Genomic DNA, 15,018 nt, shown 5'->3' with positions numbered 1-15,018 from the left:
CTCACCAGTTAGATGGCGCGAAGGGCGCGCTTTAGAGGTCGTCGCCCCGCTCGTTGCGACGCGCACGCGCTTCCTATCTCTACCACCTGTACTTTTTTCCTACAGGGCGTGGTTGCCCGTGCGCGCGCGCTTATCTCGTGATGGGGGCGATTTGTATGCTTTGTGCTTTCATCGCAAAGTTTGCGTTGAAGTTACAGAGCGCACAAAGGTCACGTTGCTCGCTGCAGCGGCCGCGTTTGCGAAAGGAGCGCGCTGCTCACACACAAAGAAATAACAACTGTGACAGTTAGTTCGCGCTCGTCCTGTGTATACCTGTGCGTTCGTTTCGTGCGTGCTTCTTTGTGTAGCAACGCGCTTTAAGTTCCGCGCTGTGAGAATTGTTAGTTCGCGCTCGTCCTGTGTGTGTGTTCTTTTCGTGCGTCCTTTGTGCTAGAGCAGCGCGCAGCGAGTTTCCAGCTCCTTGCCTTCTTCGTGTGACATTCCACTTTGTTGCTATCGCATACATTGCTCACCCCTGCGGTGAAAGTGTGACATTTTTTTTTAAATTTTGGATTCTTCTGTGCGCATTTGCGGTCCTCGTCTTTAGCTTTGCCCTCTTTGTGCTGTGTATTCACTCGCTCTCGATGGGAATAAACGGTCGAAAGTTTGCGCATGTGCCGTCTATCTCCCATGTGTGCTCTCTATTTCGCGCATTTCGTTTGTTTGAAACAATACACCAACTAGCCTCCCAGCATGTGCTGTTAGTTAAGGTATATGATAATAATATTGTGTCTAACAAAGAAAAACGAGCCCTTAAGTGTCACCCCCTTCCCTTCATTCATAGCGAGGGTCTCGTTCTGGCAAACTTGATGCCGTCAGGTACTATGCGAGGGATTATTGGTCAGCTTCCTGCTCGTAAAAAGTTCACGTGCTACGCGACGCCAACAGGCAGAAAAAAGAATGTCCCGCACTCACTCGCCGCCATGGCTGCGATTGCCGCTGACTAACACTCCTAGGTTTAAATGCACATATATACCCCATAATGTGGACGGGAGGATGACCGCCGCCGTAGCTGAGTGGTAGAGCATCGGACGCGTTATTCGAAGGTCGTTCACATTTATATCCTAAATACTACAGATAACACACCCTATACTTTCCTTGGCGTTATTGTCTGTTAGTTCTCATTAATATTGTTACTAACAAAGAAAAACGAGCTCTTAAGAGTTACCGGCTTTCCTTAGTTAAGATATGGGTACATCGAAGTCCAGGGTTCGACGGAAATCCGTCTGGTCGGGAAAATTCATGGTGGGAATGGCAAGCACCGACCAATCGTTGAAACAAACACAAAAATTGACGTTTCGGCCCCGCTACGGGGGCCTTGCCCCCGTAGCGGGGCCGAAACGTCAATTTTTGTGTTTGTTTCAACGATTGGTCGGTGCTTGCCATTCCCACCATATGGGTACATCGTTTGTATTGCGCCTAACGTGCCTATAGCATTATGCGTGATAATGCATGGGGCGAGATATTGCAAAGTATATTACAATGCCCAAGATAGATAGATAGATAGATAGATAGATAGATAGATAGATAGATAGATAGATAGATAGATAGATAGATAGATAGATAGATAGATAGATAGATAGATAGATAGATAGATAGATAGATAGATAGAAGAAGTTCCCAGGAATTGCGCTGTAGGTGGCGCCATCTGTCGTCGGTAGGAGCCGCACTCTGCCTTAGCTAAATGTGAAATTGGCGAAAACAATATCTTATTGGCGAAAACAATGAACTTAGCAGATTGACCCCCGCTTCTATACAAAAGAGACCTAGTCCCTCGTCAGCACAGAAGGCTTTGAAAGCATTATTGCGCTTGTTGCGGACAATTGGTCTTAGAGACAGACTCTAAGCAGTGTCATATTCTCCTTTCCTTTTTTTTAGGGGCGAAGCTCCTTTTAGTCTAACCATGTCACGTCTCCGTTGTCCGGCGTAACCACCTTTGCAAACTGCCCACTACTTCGTCTTTGCAAACATCCCACTACGACCCATCACCGATCCATCACTTCGGCGACCATAAAGCCGTTATATTGAAGGGGGAACGGAAGCCACGTCTTTGATGATGTACTGGGCTATCGCTTTGATTACTGCTGGGCGAAACCACTGAAGATTTTACGGTGTAACCATGATTGCTTCAGGAGCTTCGCCCAAGCTCTTCATCATTCACCCGTGGATATGCTGTGAATTTTTTTCTCTCTCTTTTTCCTTTCCTTGCTCCCCTTCTTTTGTAACATCTCTCTTCTATCATCTTTTATCCCCCTTACCTCTTCCCCCAGCACACGGTAGCCAGCCGGTCTAAGAACTGGCTAACCTCCCTGTCTTTCCGCTTGTTCCTTCCTTCCTTCCTCCCTACTGGAGCATTATGGTAACATTGCAGTATCGCACTACAAAGTGAATACATCTATCTATAAGCAACACATATCTCCATCTCTACCATAATGAATATAACTTGTTTTGATCTAACGTTATGAGAGTGACGTAGGCCGCTGCACGCATGTAAGTTTGGTGTCCACCTGCTGTCTTATTGGTTTCGAAATAAATCAGTTAACGTTTGGCTCTCACCCTGTTCACTGTCTTCTTATTCGCTATTTCTTACGATTTCTTTATTTCCTTCTTCGCGCTCAAAATTCCCTATGTGAAGCCATAGTAGTATCTTCCAGAGTGAGCTAAATTTCTAACCTCAAAGATCCTGTATTACACCAAATTGTACACATCCGAAGCATAATGTACAGAAAAATGCTTCAATATTTAGCTCCAGCCGTCCACGGAATAGTTTCTGTGGTTCTGTATAGTAGCTGGGTTAATTATTTTGAACTAAACAAGCGCGCGAGAGCTGTGACTGCGGCAGTGGTTCTCTTTGATATTGTCCATTTTCTCTGTAGTAGTATGCTAGCATTTTGAAGAACTGTAGATAGTTCCTGAGTACAACCTTTCATCATTTCGCTGGCCCGCCCGCAACATTGGTTTTATTTGACGTTATGGCGATATGACGTATCCCGCTCCTGACAACAGTATCCGCCACATTATACTCAAATGTTGTCTACGGTAGGAAAACTTACCTTTGCCTAGCTTTAACCTTGTTCTGTACTTTATAAGAAGAGCAATGACGACCAGGAGGAAAGCAAGAACGACACCTGCTGTTATAAGCAGTCCTAGAGGTGCGCAGCAAGGCTTCTGTTGTTCGACACCTGCACAAATAGCATACACAGTGACAGTTTTACAGCTTCCTTTTTTAGTACACATGATAATTGTTTTTTTTTTTTTTTGCTTGGATTACGATTATTAAAGCATTGCAAACCAAAGACCAAATGTCTCTTCATATCCTCGCCTAACAAAACTCAGCAGTTTAGCTGCATTGCTTTCCTCAATTGCACAGCTACTGTATTTGTGGAAGCAGTTATCGTAACGCTCACGCAAATTACGATGTTCTTGATTTTAGACTACGTAAAAGGCATCTACTGCCCAGGAGCGGTGCAAGCGTCTGAGAATTCCAACCAATAAAAGAAGCTTTTCGGCTTAACGGCCATTGTTTTACAGTCATGCAACCTGTTATGTGGAAGACAGTTTGCCACGCCAGCTCTTAGGTATGCCAGTGGCAAGCTATGCAACTGGTGTGGTCTTTGTGCACTTCTGATGATGCACTACACAGGCAGCAAACGAAAGTAATACGTTTTTTGAGAACCAAGTAAAAAATTGTACGTACGTCAGATATACTTGACGTACTCGACTTCTAAGTAATACTACAGGCCTTAAAAAAACGAAAAAGAAAAATCGCAGGAAAACTTATATGGGTAATGGCACATACGTACAGTGAGATTGAATCTAAAGACATGACCTTTGAATCACCCGGAGTTCATTATTTGTGGGACGTATTTAAACGCTTTAAGCAACACATAAGCTGTGAAAGACAATTCAGTGAGGGTTCCGCTACTTAATCTTAGCGATTTAGAAATCGCTGGGAAGTAGCCAAGTTTACGTAGCCGATCACTTTTTTTCTTTTCATCCAAAGGTCGACGGAACGTACTCCAAGGCTGTATTTTCGGCAGCGCATCGCCACAGCAACTGAGTCGCCGCGGCGGCTGATGGCAGTGCAAACTGCTAAACGTCTTTTATTTTACTTTTCTTGAAAATTTTAATGTATAGCAGTACAATTTGCTTAATATTACCATGCCTTCAGAGCTCAAATGGCACTAAAGGGATATGTGAATTGCGCTCTGCGCAAAATCGGTGTCTACTCAACTGCAATTTGACGATGCTCTCTTTTAGACCATAAATACTGAATAATATCTGTTTCATTGATGGTATTGGTTGTGCTGTTATAACCCGACAGAGCAGCGTGTAATATACATATAGCACAACATATAGTTCCGGTACGTTTAATCACTGTATAAAATGCATGAAATCAAGAAAAACGTCAGAGCTCTGAGGAATGTTTATTGTGTTTTTATGAACAAGGGAGGGTGTTCGTTTTTTCATAAGGAATTTGTTGAGCTCATCATATAGTCATTAACTGATGGCATCAACATCCGAGCAGCAGCTTTATAGATATAGATGAGGGCGCCAACTGGGGCTTGTTCGTATAGCATGATAATTGATGGCACAGCAGGCTAAGTACAAGGTCAAAAGAGAGACACACTTCGACACCAGTGCTGTGTGGTGTCGAGTGTGTCGTTCTTTTGTCCTTGTCCTTAGCCTGCGCTACCATCAATTATCATGTTATAGATACAGGTGTGAGTTGCGTGCAGCAATGACAATCGTTCAGTGTCCTCACCCGATCTCAGTCTCTCCTCCGAAGCAAGGAGCGTAGATGTCTTGAGCTGGACGAGCTTAAATTTGCCGTTTTGGTTGACAAGATAGAAGGCGACCACGTACTCGGTACCCGCCGACAGGCTCGAAACAGCGAAAGACGGTGCCTCGGAGGTGGCGTTGAAAACGAGCCGGTCCAGTAGGGCGTCTCGGATTTCCAGCTGAAAGGAGTTGCGCTGGCGGAAAGTGGAAGCCTCCGCAGCCACCAGGTCGGGAGGCACCGAATTGACGCCGGCGGCCAGGGAAGCGCGCCTCTGGCAATCCACTTGCATGCCGGCGTCCGTCACGTTACTGACAATGCAGTTGTACATACTGCTCAGGGGACCTGCAAGTGGTAGCGCACCGTGAAAACTTTCATTCGCGAGCTACTCCACGGGAGTGCGATTGTCTTTGCGTTAACTTAAGTAGTTTGTATGCTTTGCACTGTCACTTGAACAAGAACCCTTTTCATATATAAACTGTATGCAATACACACTATTTCTGGTGAGCTTCATTCGCAACTTGCATTACAAAGATTTGCGCCACTATTTTTTGCACCAATGTTGCCACAGCGTGCAGTAAGCTTTTGACCAAGCTTACAGGTCTGCTCCGGCAGTGGAAAAAAAAGAGTCCGCGATGAATAGGAGCTCTTGAGAATTATAGTAGAAAGAGTTCTTTTAATTGTTTTTAGATTTTGAATTGCCTGTAGGTGCCCCCAGAACAGTTGGGATGATTATACAGCGTGTTTAGCCTGGTCAAGTTACCACTTCATAGACCACTGCGAGGGAAGCCAATGTCTAGGTAAATACCTATTTTGTTCCTTCTTGAACGCCTGCACACCAAAGTAAATGCGTTTTTCCTTTTTACGCGGAAAGCTTGAGAAAAAATTAAGGCAGCTTCGCGCACTAGGGGTGCCAAGCCTGAAGGAAGTGCGGAGCTGGGCAGCCTTCTTTGTTTCTCTTCGGTTTTATCTTTCTTTCCTCCTCTCTCTTTCTTTTTCTCTTTTCCGTTTCTTTTCTGTCCTTTCTTCTTTCTTTATTTCTATTTATTTCTTCCACTCTCTTTATCTATTTCTTTCTCTTTCTTGCTCTTTCTATTCTTTCCCTTTCTTTCTATCTCTCTCTATTTCTTGCATTCTTCCTCTTTTATCTATTTTTATACATGGTTTTCCCTGCGTTACGCCATGCGACGACAGCATACGACAGCATACGACAGCCCGGGCCCCTTAAGTGCTTCGCACTTATCACCATCAAGGCGCTCGAAGAGCAAAAGGAAGAAGACTTCTCCTTGGTGCGAGCGCGCGCTCACTTATCATCATCGAGGCGCTGGAAGAACAACAGGAAGAACAGCTCTCCTTGGCGCTAGCGCGCGCTGAATATGCTACTGATGGTTATGCTGTTCGTGGTTTTGCTCGCGTTACGCCAAGCTACGACAGCATACGATGACAGCATACGACAGGCCGGGCCTCTAAAGTGCTCAGCACTTAAAAAAAAAGTATGGCAGCTCCGCTACAGTGAAACGCGAGGAAGTGCGCAACACGCGCACCCAGTGATTACTGTTCGTAGAGCTCCCATTGCTCCATTTACCAAAGCGTCGATGACGCCAATGTTTGAGGTAAGCATGTACGGTTTCCCCGGCACGAGCAAAATCTTGTAAGGGAGATTCGCAAACTCAGTGTGCGACATGTGCGCTACTTTTGCTGCGCTTTATCGACTTCCTGCTTGTTAGGGCAGTTGAGACATGCGTCGTCTGCGGCGGGTTCCGTCAAGTTGTTTCCCCCGTCATGCAGCGCCCGCGAAGCGCAGGGGGGGGGGGGGGGGTAGTAGGAGGGGGGGGGGGGCATTCTCTCACTCGACGAAGCGGTGGCGCCCTCTTTTGCGCGGCCCCGGAGTCAGTTACAGGTATACGAACCATTTTTAGCTAATATTAGGCAATATTGCGATTACTTCTGGGTTATTTCTGTTCATTATATTATTTTAGACCTTGTTCGTTCATTTTAATCTGGTTTTGAGCATTGCTAGCCTTGTTATGGTCTGTATTTGAGCGCTTTACTGCGAGCGTGATCACCTCGTATGAGATGCATGGATGTACGACAAGCCCGGCCTCTAAAGTGCTCCGCACTTGCAATGCAGTGTCGGTGTGCAAGCGGACCATGACACGTGTTTCTCATACTTCGCGGGTTTTCATAATAGCTCAGAAAAATTATTAGGGCCTACCTAACGAATTAAGTTATGAATTATGTAATAAAATCATAAAACTTGCGGGTATATGATTTTGTGAGCCGGCGAAAAATAGTGGAATCTGAGTTCCCTGGGAGAGGCCTTTGTCCAGCAGTGAACATAAATAGGCTAAAGATAACTATCTTAAATAGCAACTCAAAAAAATATCTGCAATTTTATGTACTTTGTGTAACATAGTAACCGCTTTCCGAGCTTACTAAAGCCATTAAAATAGCAGATCCCTATAGCAAGTGCCAAACATGACTTGGAAAACAGCGCAATGCCGACATCATGTGGTCAAACTGTTTTAAAGGCAACAGCGCATGCGCAGTTCCTTCCTCAGAAGCCACAAACAAGAGTTTTGGTTTTCTTTTCTGAATGCGGAGTGATTCGACCTGCGAGGGCTGAAGTCGGCAGCGTGAATAATTTACAAGACAGCTGCTTCATATAAAGAGTTCAGCAGAATTGTCTGCAGAATCAACCAGCGTTCAATTGCTGCAATATACATATTAACGGCGACAGCGTGGCGACTTACGAAACTAACATCTGAAGCTGGTCCTCTTAAGCATACTTGCAACGGAGACGGAATCATTGTATGCGTCCCTAGAGAGCGTAATGTATATTTATTAATGAACATCTCGCAAACCCTGTCTACGACGCATATCGCCTCCATGAGGAGAACTAGTGAACAGTCGGTTACTTCCCACCGACTACACGCAGAGAAACCGTCGTAAATTTACTTACAAAGTTTTACAGATAAGCGGTGTATTCAGACTTGGTTTCTTTAAATCAAGGAACTGGGCTTAAAATATTTTATTTTCAGAGTTACAACAACCCTCTAATGAGAGCACATTTTCACAATGCAATATTGTTTGTAACCAAGTTCTTGTAAAATACGTTAATTATAGGTTTATAGCTTCTTTCGCAGCCCTAGAGGTTTTATCTAATGGAATAATTAAAGTAGGAATATTTCTCATCTACAATAATAAATGCACGTGAAGAATGCGCATCATTGGGTGGATACCACATGGTCGGCAGCTCTTTTAGAAAACTTTATTAGGGTGGAAGGCGCAGTTAGGTGTGCTTTACTTCTTTCCGTCTGTACTACCTACATGGACTTTTTTTCACTCTTGGCACCTAACAACTGCGAAGGCCGATTTATAAAGCTTTTTCTTTATTATTATTATTATATTTTTTTGCTTTGGTACGACTTCGCTAATACATAAGCATGCTCTCTCCTGCTCCGTCCATGGCAATAATGTGAAGTGGGAGCCACAAGAAAAATGAATGAATGAATGAATGAAGTGTTTATTCATGTTAGTGATCGTTGGACAACATATATATTGACCCAGGGCCGCAGTCAGGGTGGTGCCCTTGCCCCCCCCCCCCCTGAAATTCTGATGGAGGGGGGCGTTTTACCGAAAATAAATCATAAAAATATATCTTTTCTGCGATAGCCAAGGCCTTCAGCAAGTGTCCCCCCTGAAAAAAATTCCTGGCTTCGGGCCTGTATTAACCACTCTACATAAAATCACTTAGAGAACACGTGAACAAGCTAAGGAAGCCTCCTCTGAAACATCATTAGCGCAAACTCTTGTACTACAATCTGCTACCAAATTTTCGCTCCTTTTTAATGCGTTCAAGCAGAGGGTCGGAACGGAACGAAAACCGAAAACGAAAAACGAAAAAAAAAACGATATTTTTGACAGGAAGGAAAACGTAACCGAAACTTTATTTGTTATTTCGTTCCGGAGTGACACCGAAATTTTCTCAATCGTTTTTCGGTTCACGAGAAAATTTCGCAATCCGGAACAACTTAGCTCATGCAATGTGGGCATATCTCAGGGTACAGTATTAGCGCGTACCTCAGGCAGGAATTTCTAAGCAAAATATATGTTAAAATTGTGGGACAAACGAAAACAGTGGCAACAAGAGATGTCTATATTAGCGCAAGTGGACTTTTGAGCGCCTGTCAAGCAGGCCAAAGTGGAGAGAGCATTGTCGCCGCTGAAGTTTGTTACAGCGAAAGTTGTTATGAGATCACAACAGCCGATTTTGGCGCCATAGTTGTCAGCCGCCGCCGGTGTACGTGACCGCTATCGGGGGATATAAGAAAAATTAAATGAGAAACAAATTTCTAGGATCGGATGGGATTTTAATCTGCGCCCTCTGCGTGGCAGTCGGGTCTTCCACCACCACAGTGCCACGCTGGTGCTTGTAACTTCATCGCAAAAATACTATATACAGGCGTCATGTCGGGCAAGGAATCGCGTTAAAATATGTAATATAGCGTGGCAGAAGAGTTAAATACCAACCAGTCCTCACACAATGCTAATAGCGCAAAGAGTGTGTGGTTTAATGCTTCCCAACAGTGTTGCGGAGTTGCCATTCCTGAATTGGAAAGGCTCCGGAATCATTCCACATTTTCGCGACCATGGAATGGAATGGGGACAACGCTCGGAGGAACGGAATGGAATTAAGCGCATTTTGCACTGAATGGAATGGAAATGGAATTACGTCTTTTTCTGAAAGTAGAGCACATTTTCGTCTACGTGCTGTTTTTCAAACTTCAAACGTTAGTAAGTCAGAGCCTCGCAAATCAACAATACAGCAATATTTTTAAAATGGCTTGGTTGATTACAAGCCCCTGCGATTACAATGATTACAAATGACCCCTGTGCGTTAGTTTCCATTGATACGCCCACACGAAAATGCCGAATACTCTATGCACAGCCTGATCTTTATCTCACGAGCACTTTAGTACCTGACCCACGTAAATAACCTTTGCGACAAGGAAGACATTGCATACCTGCGCACAGGCGAACACAGAAAGTTCTCCACACCCCATCGATGCTTGCGAGGCGCGCTTGACAAGCGTGAGTGCTGACGAGCAGTGCGGCCCAGTGTTCCGTATTCGATGCAAAGGCACTTTTGTCAGCATAAAAATATGCTATCTCGTCATTTTAGCGTTAACATATTTAAGCTTAAATAATGTTGAAACACCACCATTCTTTCATACATGTTGACCATGCAAATACTATAGGTAGCGGAAGAACTGCCCCTGTGGGAATTCGTAGGGTGGTTGTACTGCACGGGATATGTCACCAAGCTACTATCCCTCGACCTTGGTAACGTGTTTTGCGTACTTTTGTAGTTCTTAATGCATCTGATGACATCAGCTTTATGGGGCGTGTATTCTTATCTCGATAAAACTATCAAGGTGCCTTTCCTACGCTGAGGAATTACAGGAATGGAATCGAACTGCCAGGCCATTCCCAGAGTGCGAATGGGCTACGTTTTTTTCATTCCGAGGAATTAAAAGAAACGGAACTGCGGCAAGTTCTACTTCCCCGGAATGGAATTTGAATGGAATAGAGGCGCCCATACCGCAACACTCCTTCCCACTTACTGCAAAGTACTCAGCCATAATTCTTCATCATCATCAGCCACAGCACAAAGTGCAGATAATGCCTTACAGATGTGTAGCGGGTACCGCGATTCTCCGAAGAATGAAGCAAAATGGCATAGTGGGAACTTCGCTACTTCAGAAGAATTGCGATGATTTATGATGTAGTGGGTACCTTGCATGTGTACTTGTATTAGTTGCCCCAAAAGACAACAACGGGCTCTACAAAATCCGCTCTTCCAGCTTTTGCTGTGACTGTGCTGCGTGTTCTACGCAGGCCTGGCGATCTTGCGATCTTTTTGTCAGAACAGCGGTCTCGCACATCAGAGAGTACACTCAATGACGTGCTGCTTCTGAGATCGTTCTCACTCCCTTGACACAAAGCACTGAGTCCACTAAGAAAATCCGTATTTGTCTTGTGAGAAAATAAATAGTATGACTTTGAAATGAATACTGGTTTGTACTAGTTGGTAGGAATACGTGGTTCAGTTACTTCCTCTCCTCTGAAGAAAGTGTTTTACCCTAGTCCCACTTTCTTAAAGGAGCATTGAAATCAAGCTTACGCATGTCAAGATTTTTGCGTCCACGAGTAGTTATCTACCCCCTAGTGACGATTCGCGACCGAAAATGCAACTCAGGGACGAATAGCTATCTGTTTTATTGATTCATATCACCGGTATCTAGCACGATTCAAAACGGTCTGCAAGCCCGCCATTTTTTAGCGCTGGCAGCGCTCCCTCGCAGTCAACTCCCGACCGCGCCCCAGTTTACCACTTGTCCACAGAAAGGAGTGACGTGAGGATCAGCTGCTCAGCTAAAATGCACGTTCACTCGTGCTATAGTCATGCCTTGTCACCAGCGTCGCCGTCGTCGCCGTCAAAAGTATCGACTTGTATTGAAGACGACATTCTGGAACTCAGAATAACCACGATACGCGACGTCGCGAATCATTTTCGCTTCGACCCTTTGCAAAACAGCGATTCAGAAATGGACGCTGTTCCAAGCAGCAACGAGGAGGTGAGGAGGTGCCCGGGGACGCACGCTTGGGCCATACTCGCTGGTGTGTCTCAATTAGCTATATCAGAGAATTTTAGCGTGCACGGCATTCCGGTATACGCAAAGGGGTCTATGGAATATCGGCATAGCGAATGCACACCAGCGGAGAAATAGAATACGATAGGTTTCTACAATAACAATTCTGTGCTTGCCAGGTTCTTCCTTGCGCCGCCAGATGGTCCCACCTATCCGGCCTCTCATGGTTACGGCTGCAGTAACCCGGTATTACGCCATCATAAGGAAGTCCACGGACGAACTAACATTCACTATTAACGCTACATGCGTGTTACTCGTTAGCGATGTTATTTATCTATAGGCTACTCCACTTTGATAGCTTGTGGCCGTTTTGGCGTGTACCGTACGTGTAATGAAACGCCACGCACTTTCCGCTTTTTCCGCGCCTCGACGAGCAGGTCAGCACTACGCAGCGGTTCCACAATATGCTGGCACGTAGTCGCTCCGATTGATCGCACTCGCGCTGTGGAGCACACGACAAATTAGTCGATGCGACACGATGAATCGCAATCACAGATCGGGACAGCAAGGAGAGCTGGGAGTGAGAGCGTCGCCTGGCGTCGGCGCCACAATAAATACACTCAGATCGGCGACGTCATTGTTACTAGCGTATCGTCACTCAGGATGGTATTTACGGAATGTATCACACCTTACACGTAGCACTAGTGTCGATGTCGCAGCGTGATCAATCTTCCGTTGAGCTTTTGCACGCTGTTTACCCTCGAAATAAAATTACTTCCACACGACGGACGCCATTCAAATTTGACCAAGAAGACCCATGCATACCGAGCAATCGAATGAATGGCACATCTCGACTGTAAAGTTTGATGTCAGTGCTCCTTTAAGAAGGAGGGCAAGTAACTACATCACAAATCCAATGTTTTTCTATGATTGCCTCACCTTCAATTTTTTTTTTCATACAAAAGAAAAAAAAACGTTACAAATCGTTACGGAACGTTTTTTTTTTTTTCGTTCCAGAACAGAAACGGAACGGAACTTTTTGCGGTGGAACGAAACTAAAACCGAAACGAAAAACATTTCGTTCCGACACCCTGGTTCAAGATATGTGCTTTAAGCACTTTGCATACGATTACACATGACAGTCGCGTGCTTCCCCGGCCAAAATCGTCACTTGCCGACATCAAAGGGGCCCTGCAACACTTCTCCAAATAATCATCGAATTACTTCATAAAAGAGCTTATTACCTCCCGAATCTATTGCCGCAAAAATTTTTAGAATCTGTCAAGCACGAGCGGAGAGCTACAGAGATTTGTCGCGCGCTTCAGGTGCTTTCTTTCTCCTCTGGTACCGGTGAGCGCGCTGAAAGCTACGCGGGGGGGGGGGGGGGGGAGAACGAGGGGGCAAGAAGATGTGTCCTTTCACCAGCGCGCGTCATGACCTTGAGCACCTTTTTTTCTCTTCGAACGCGTGGCGTACTTTCAGTGTGATCGCGAGTGCACGCGCAGTCACGTGGCGGCATGCCGCGGCTGCCGCAGTAACTATGCAGCTCACGACGCTGTTTATGGTGCGGTCATTTGGGTTGGTGGTATCATTTGCTGAGATAAGAGGGAACGATTTCTAGCTGACTTTGAGAATTAATTGTAGATTTTAGGCAGTGTGCAGCGCTATAATATTTGGCCCGCGTGTTCTCAGGGGCCTCGACTACCGATCGGTAGCGTTTTCGGAACATGCTGAGAAAGTACTGTAGGGCCCCTTTAAAGGGTCACTGCGTAGTACTAATGACTGCACACTACGCTAGCTCAATCTGTGTACTCGGTCGCCGACGCTGTTGAGACCAAAGTGCACTATTCACTGAAGGCTATGTAGCCGACAATGAAAAAAAAAGATTTGTTTCATCTCTACAGCACAGAAAACATTCTTGCAGAACACAGAATTTTTAATGCTCACCTGCACGGACGATTTGAAAGTAGCAGGGCGTCTTCATTGCTCCGATGGAGTTGTTGGCGAGACACTGGAACGTTCCGTAGTCAGTATCCTTCCGCGCAGTGTAGTACAGCACGCTCCGTCCGCCTGAGCTTGTAAATGATGACAGCTCGTGTTTGGTAGCCGAGTTGTTGAACATCCACTTGAAACTGACATCGTTAGGCTGGGCCGACACATCACAGACAATGTGCACTTCATCATGCCTTGAAGCCGCATAGACAGTCGTCTGTGATTGGTTACAGGCAGGAGCATCTGCAGTACGGAATATGTGCACCGCTGTACTGGTGTTCAGAAAGATATCACTGTAGTCAGCAAAATAAAATAAAGAAGGCAAGCGCAGTATCACTGATAAACGAAGAGAGAGAGAGAGATACATTAAAGGGGTACTGACACCTTTTTTCGAAGGCGATTTTACTCTCCCATACAAATCTCCTGTATGCAGAGGCGGCTCTGAGCAAGTGTGAAGCTCAGCAGGTGCTGATAAGATATTTTAATTTGATATTAAAGTCAATTTTTCCATGGCGCACCTACTAACATCGACACTAGCTTGACGTCAGGCTACAGTACAAATTCTGGTGACTTCACGCAGCAGTCTGGCTAGTTGTGATGACGTTAGCTACCAAAACTTCCAAGATGGCCGCTTGTGCGTCATCAAAACTTCCAAAATGGCCGCTTGTGCGTCACCAACGGAGCCACCGTGTGGAGCGGCCGAGGAAACGTCACTATATATTGTGCGAGCACGTGAGGAGAAGCTCATACCGTGTTGTGACGTCAGGGTACAGTAGGAACCGAAACTAGCTATTAAAAACATACAGTAATTACTTTTTCAGCACGCACTCACGCGTAGCACTACCTTTTCTACGCTCTTGAGGGCCTGACCTTTCGTTTGACGCAAAAAAAAAAGCAACTGAAAACATTCGTGTCAGTAGCCCTTTAAAGAAAAGACAGGTAGGCAGATTATCCGGTGGAAGCATCCAGTTTTCTGCAGTACTTTGGAAGATGGAAAAAGGACTAGCAAGCTATAAAGAAGGAAATAGCGAAATAAAGCACGTGCACACGATCACTGCTGGGCCGTATTCTTAGTTGCAGATGTCGCCATAATATCACTTCCGGCGTACGCTGATTGCTGATTGAGGAAAGGCGCGCAAGCAGTCTCTTCCCTTTTTGCACATGCAAAATTCTACGATACGCAGAGCGACACTGTCGCCGAAAGGGGTGATCTCAGAATACGGCCTCTGTTCACATCTCAGGATGACACTTGTCAGTACTTCAGCCGTTCACGAAGGCTTGTTGTCCCTAAGAACCAGTGGCATAGCCACGGGGTGTGGCTTGCGGGGTTCGAACACCCCCGATATTTTACATTCGATGCGTGTATATACGCGAACATATACGAACACACGCCCAAAAATACATAAACAAAAGTAGGAACAACCCATCGAATAACATTTCTGGATACGCCACTCGTAAAAATGGCAAGAACGCAGTCGTAGGCCTCTGCTGCTACGAGCAATGAGTTCGGCATGCTCGAGTGGCTTCTACCCGCCGCAGTTGTCTAGTGGC

At 45.5% G+C, this 15,018-nt stretch overlaps 1 protein-coding gene across 1 annotated transcript in view; it reads right to left on the bottom strand.

The window, feature by feature from the left end:
* The window catches only part of LOC119380540 (hemicentin-2), a 50,472-nt gene that overhangs the window by 2,572 nt on the left and 32,882 nt on the right, over positions 1-15,018 (bottom strand). The window contains exons 5-7 of the mRNA XM_037648989.2: positions 13,423-13,710; positions 4,805-5,164; positions 3,093-3,221 (exon numbers count right to left, since the gene is read on the bottom strand). Coding sequence (XP_037504917.1) covers positions 3,093-3,221; positions 4,805-5,164; positions 13,423-13,710 — 777 coding nt within the window. The remainder of the gene's footprint in view (positions 1-3,092; positions 3,222-4,804; positions 5,165-13,422; positions 13,711-15,018) is intronic.

The sequence above is a fragment of the Rhipicephalus sanguineus genome, chromosome 1 (assembly GCF_013339695.2).
Source record: "Rhipicephalus sanguineus isolate Rsan-2018 chromosome 1, BIME_Rsan_1.4, whole genome shotgun sequence".
In the NCBI taxonomy this organism is placed as follows: domain Eukaryota; kingdom Metazoa; phylum Arthropoda; class Arachnida; order Ixodida; family Ixodidae; genus Rhipicephalus; species Rhipicephalus sanguineus.
The sequence above is the reverse complement of the archived record's forward strand: the minus strand, read 5'-3'. Positions and strand labels throughout refer to the sequence as shown.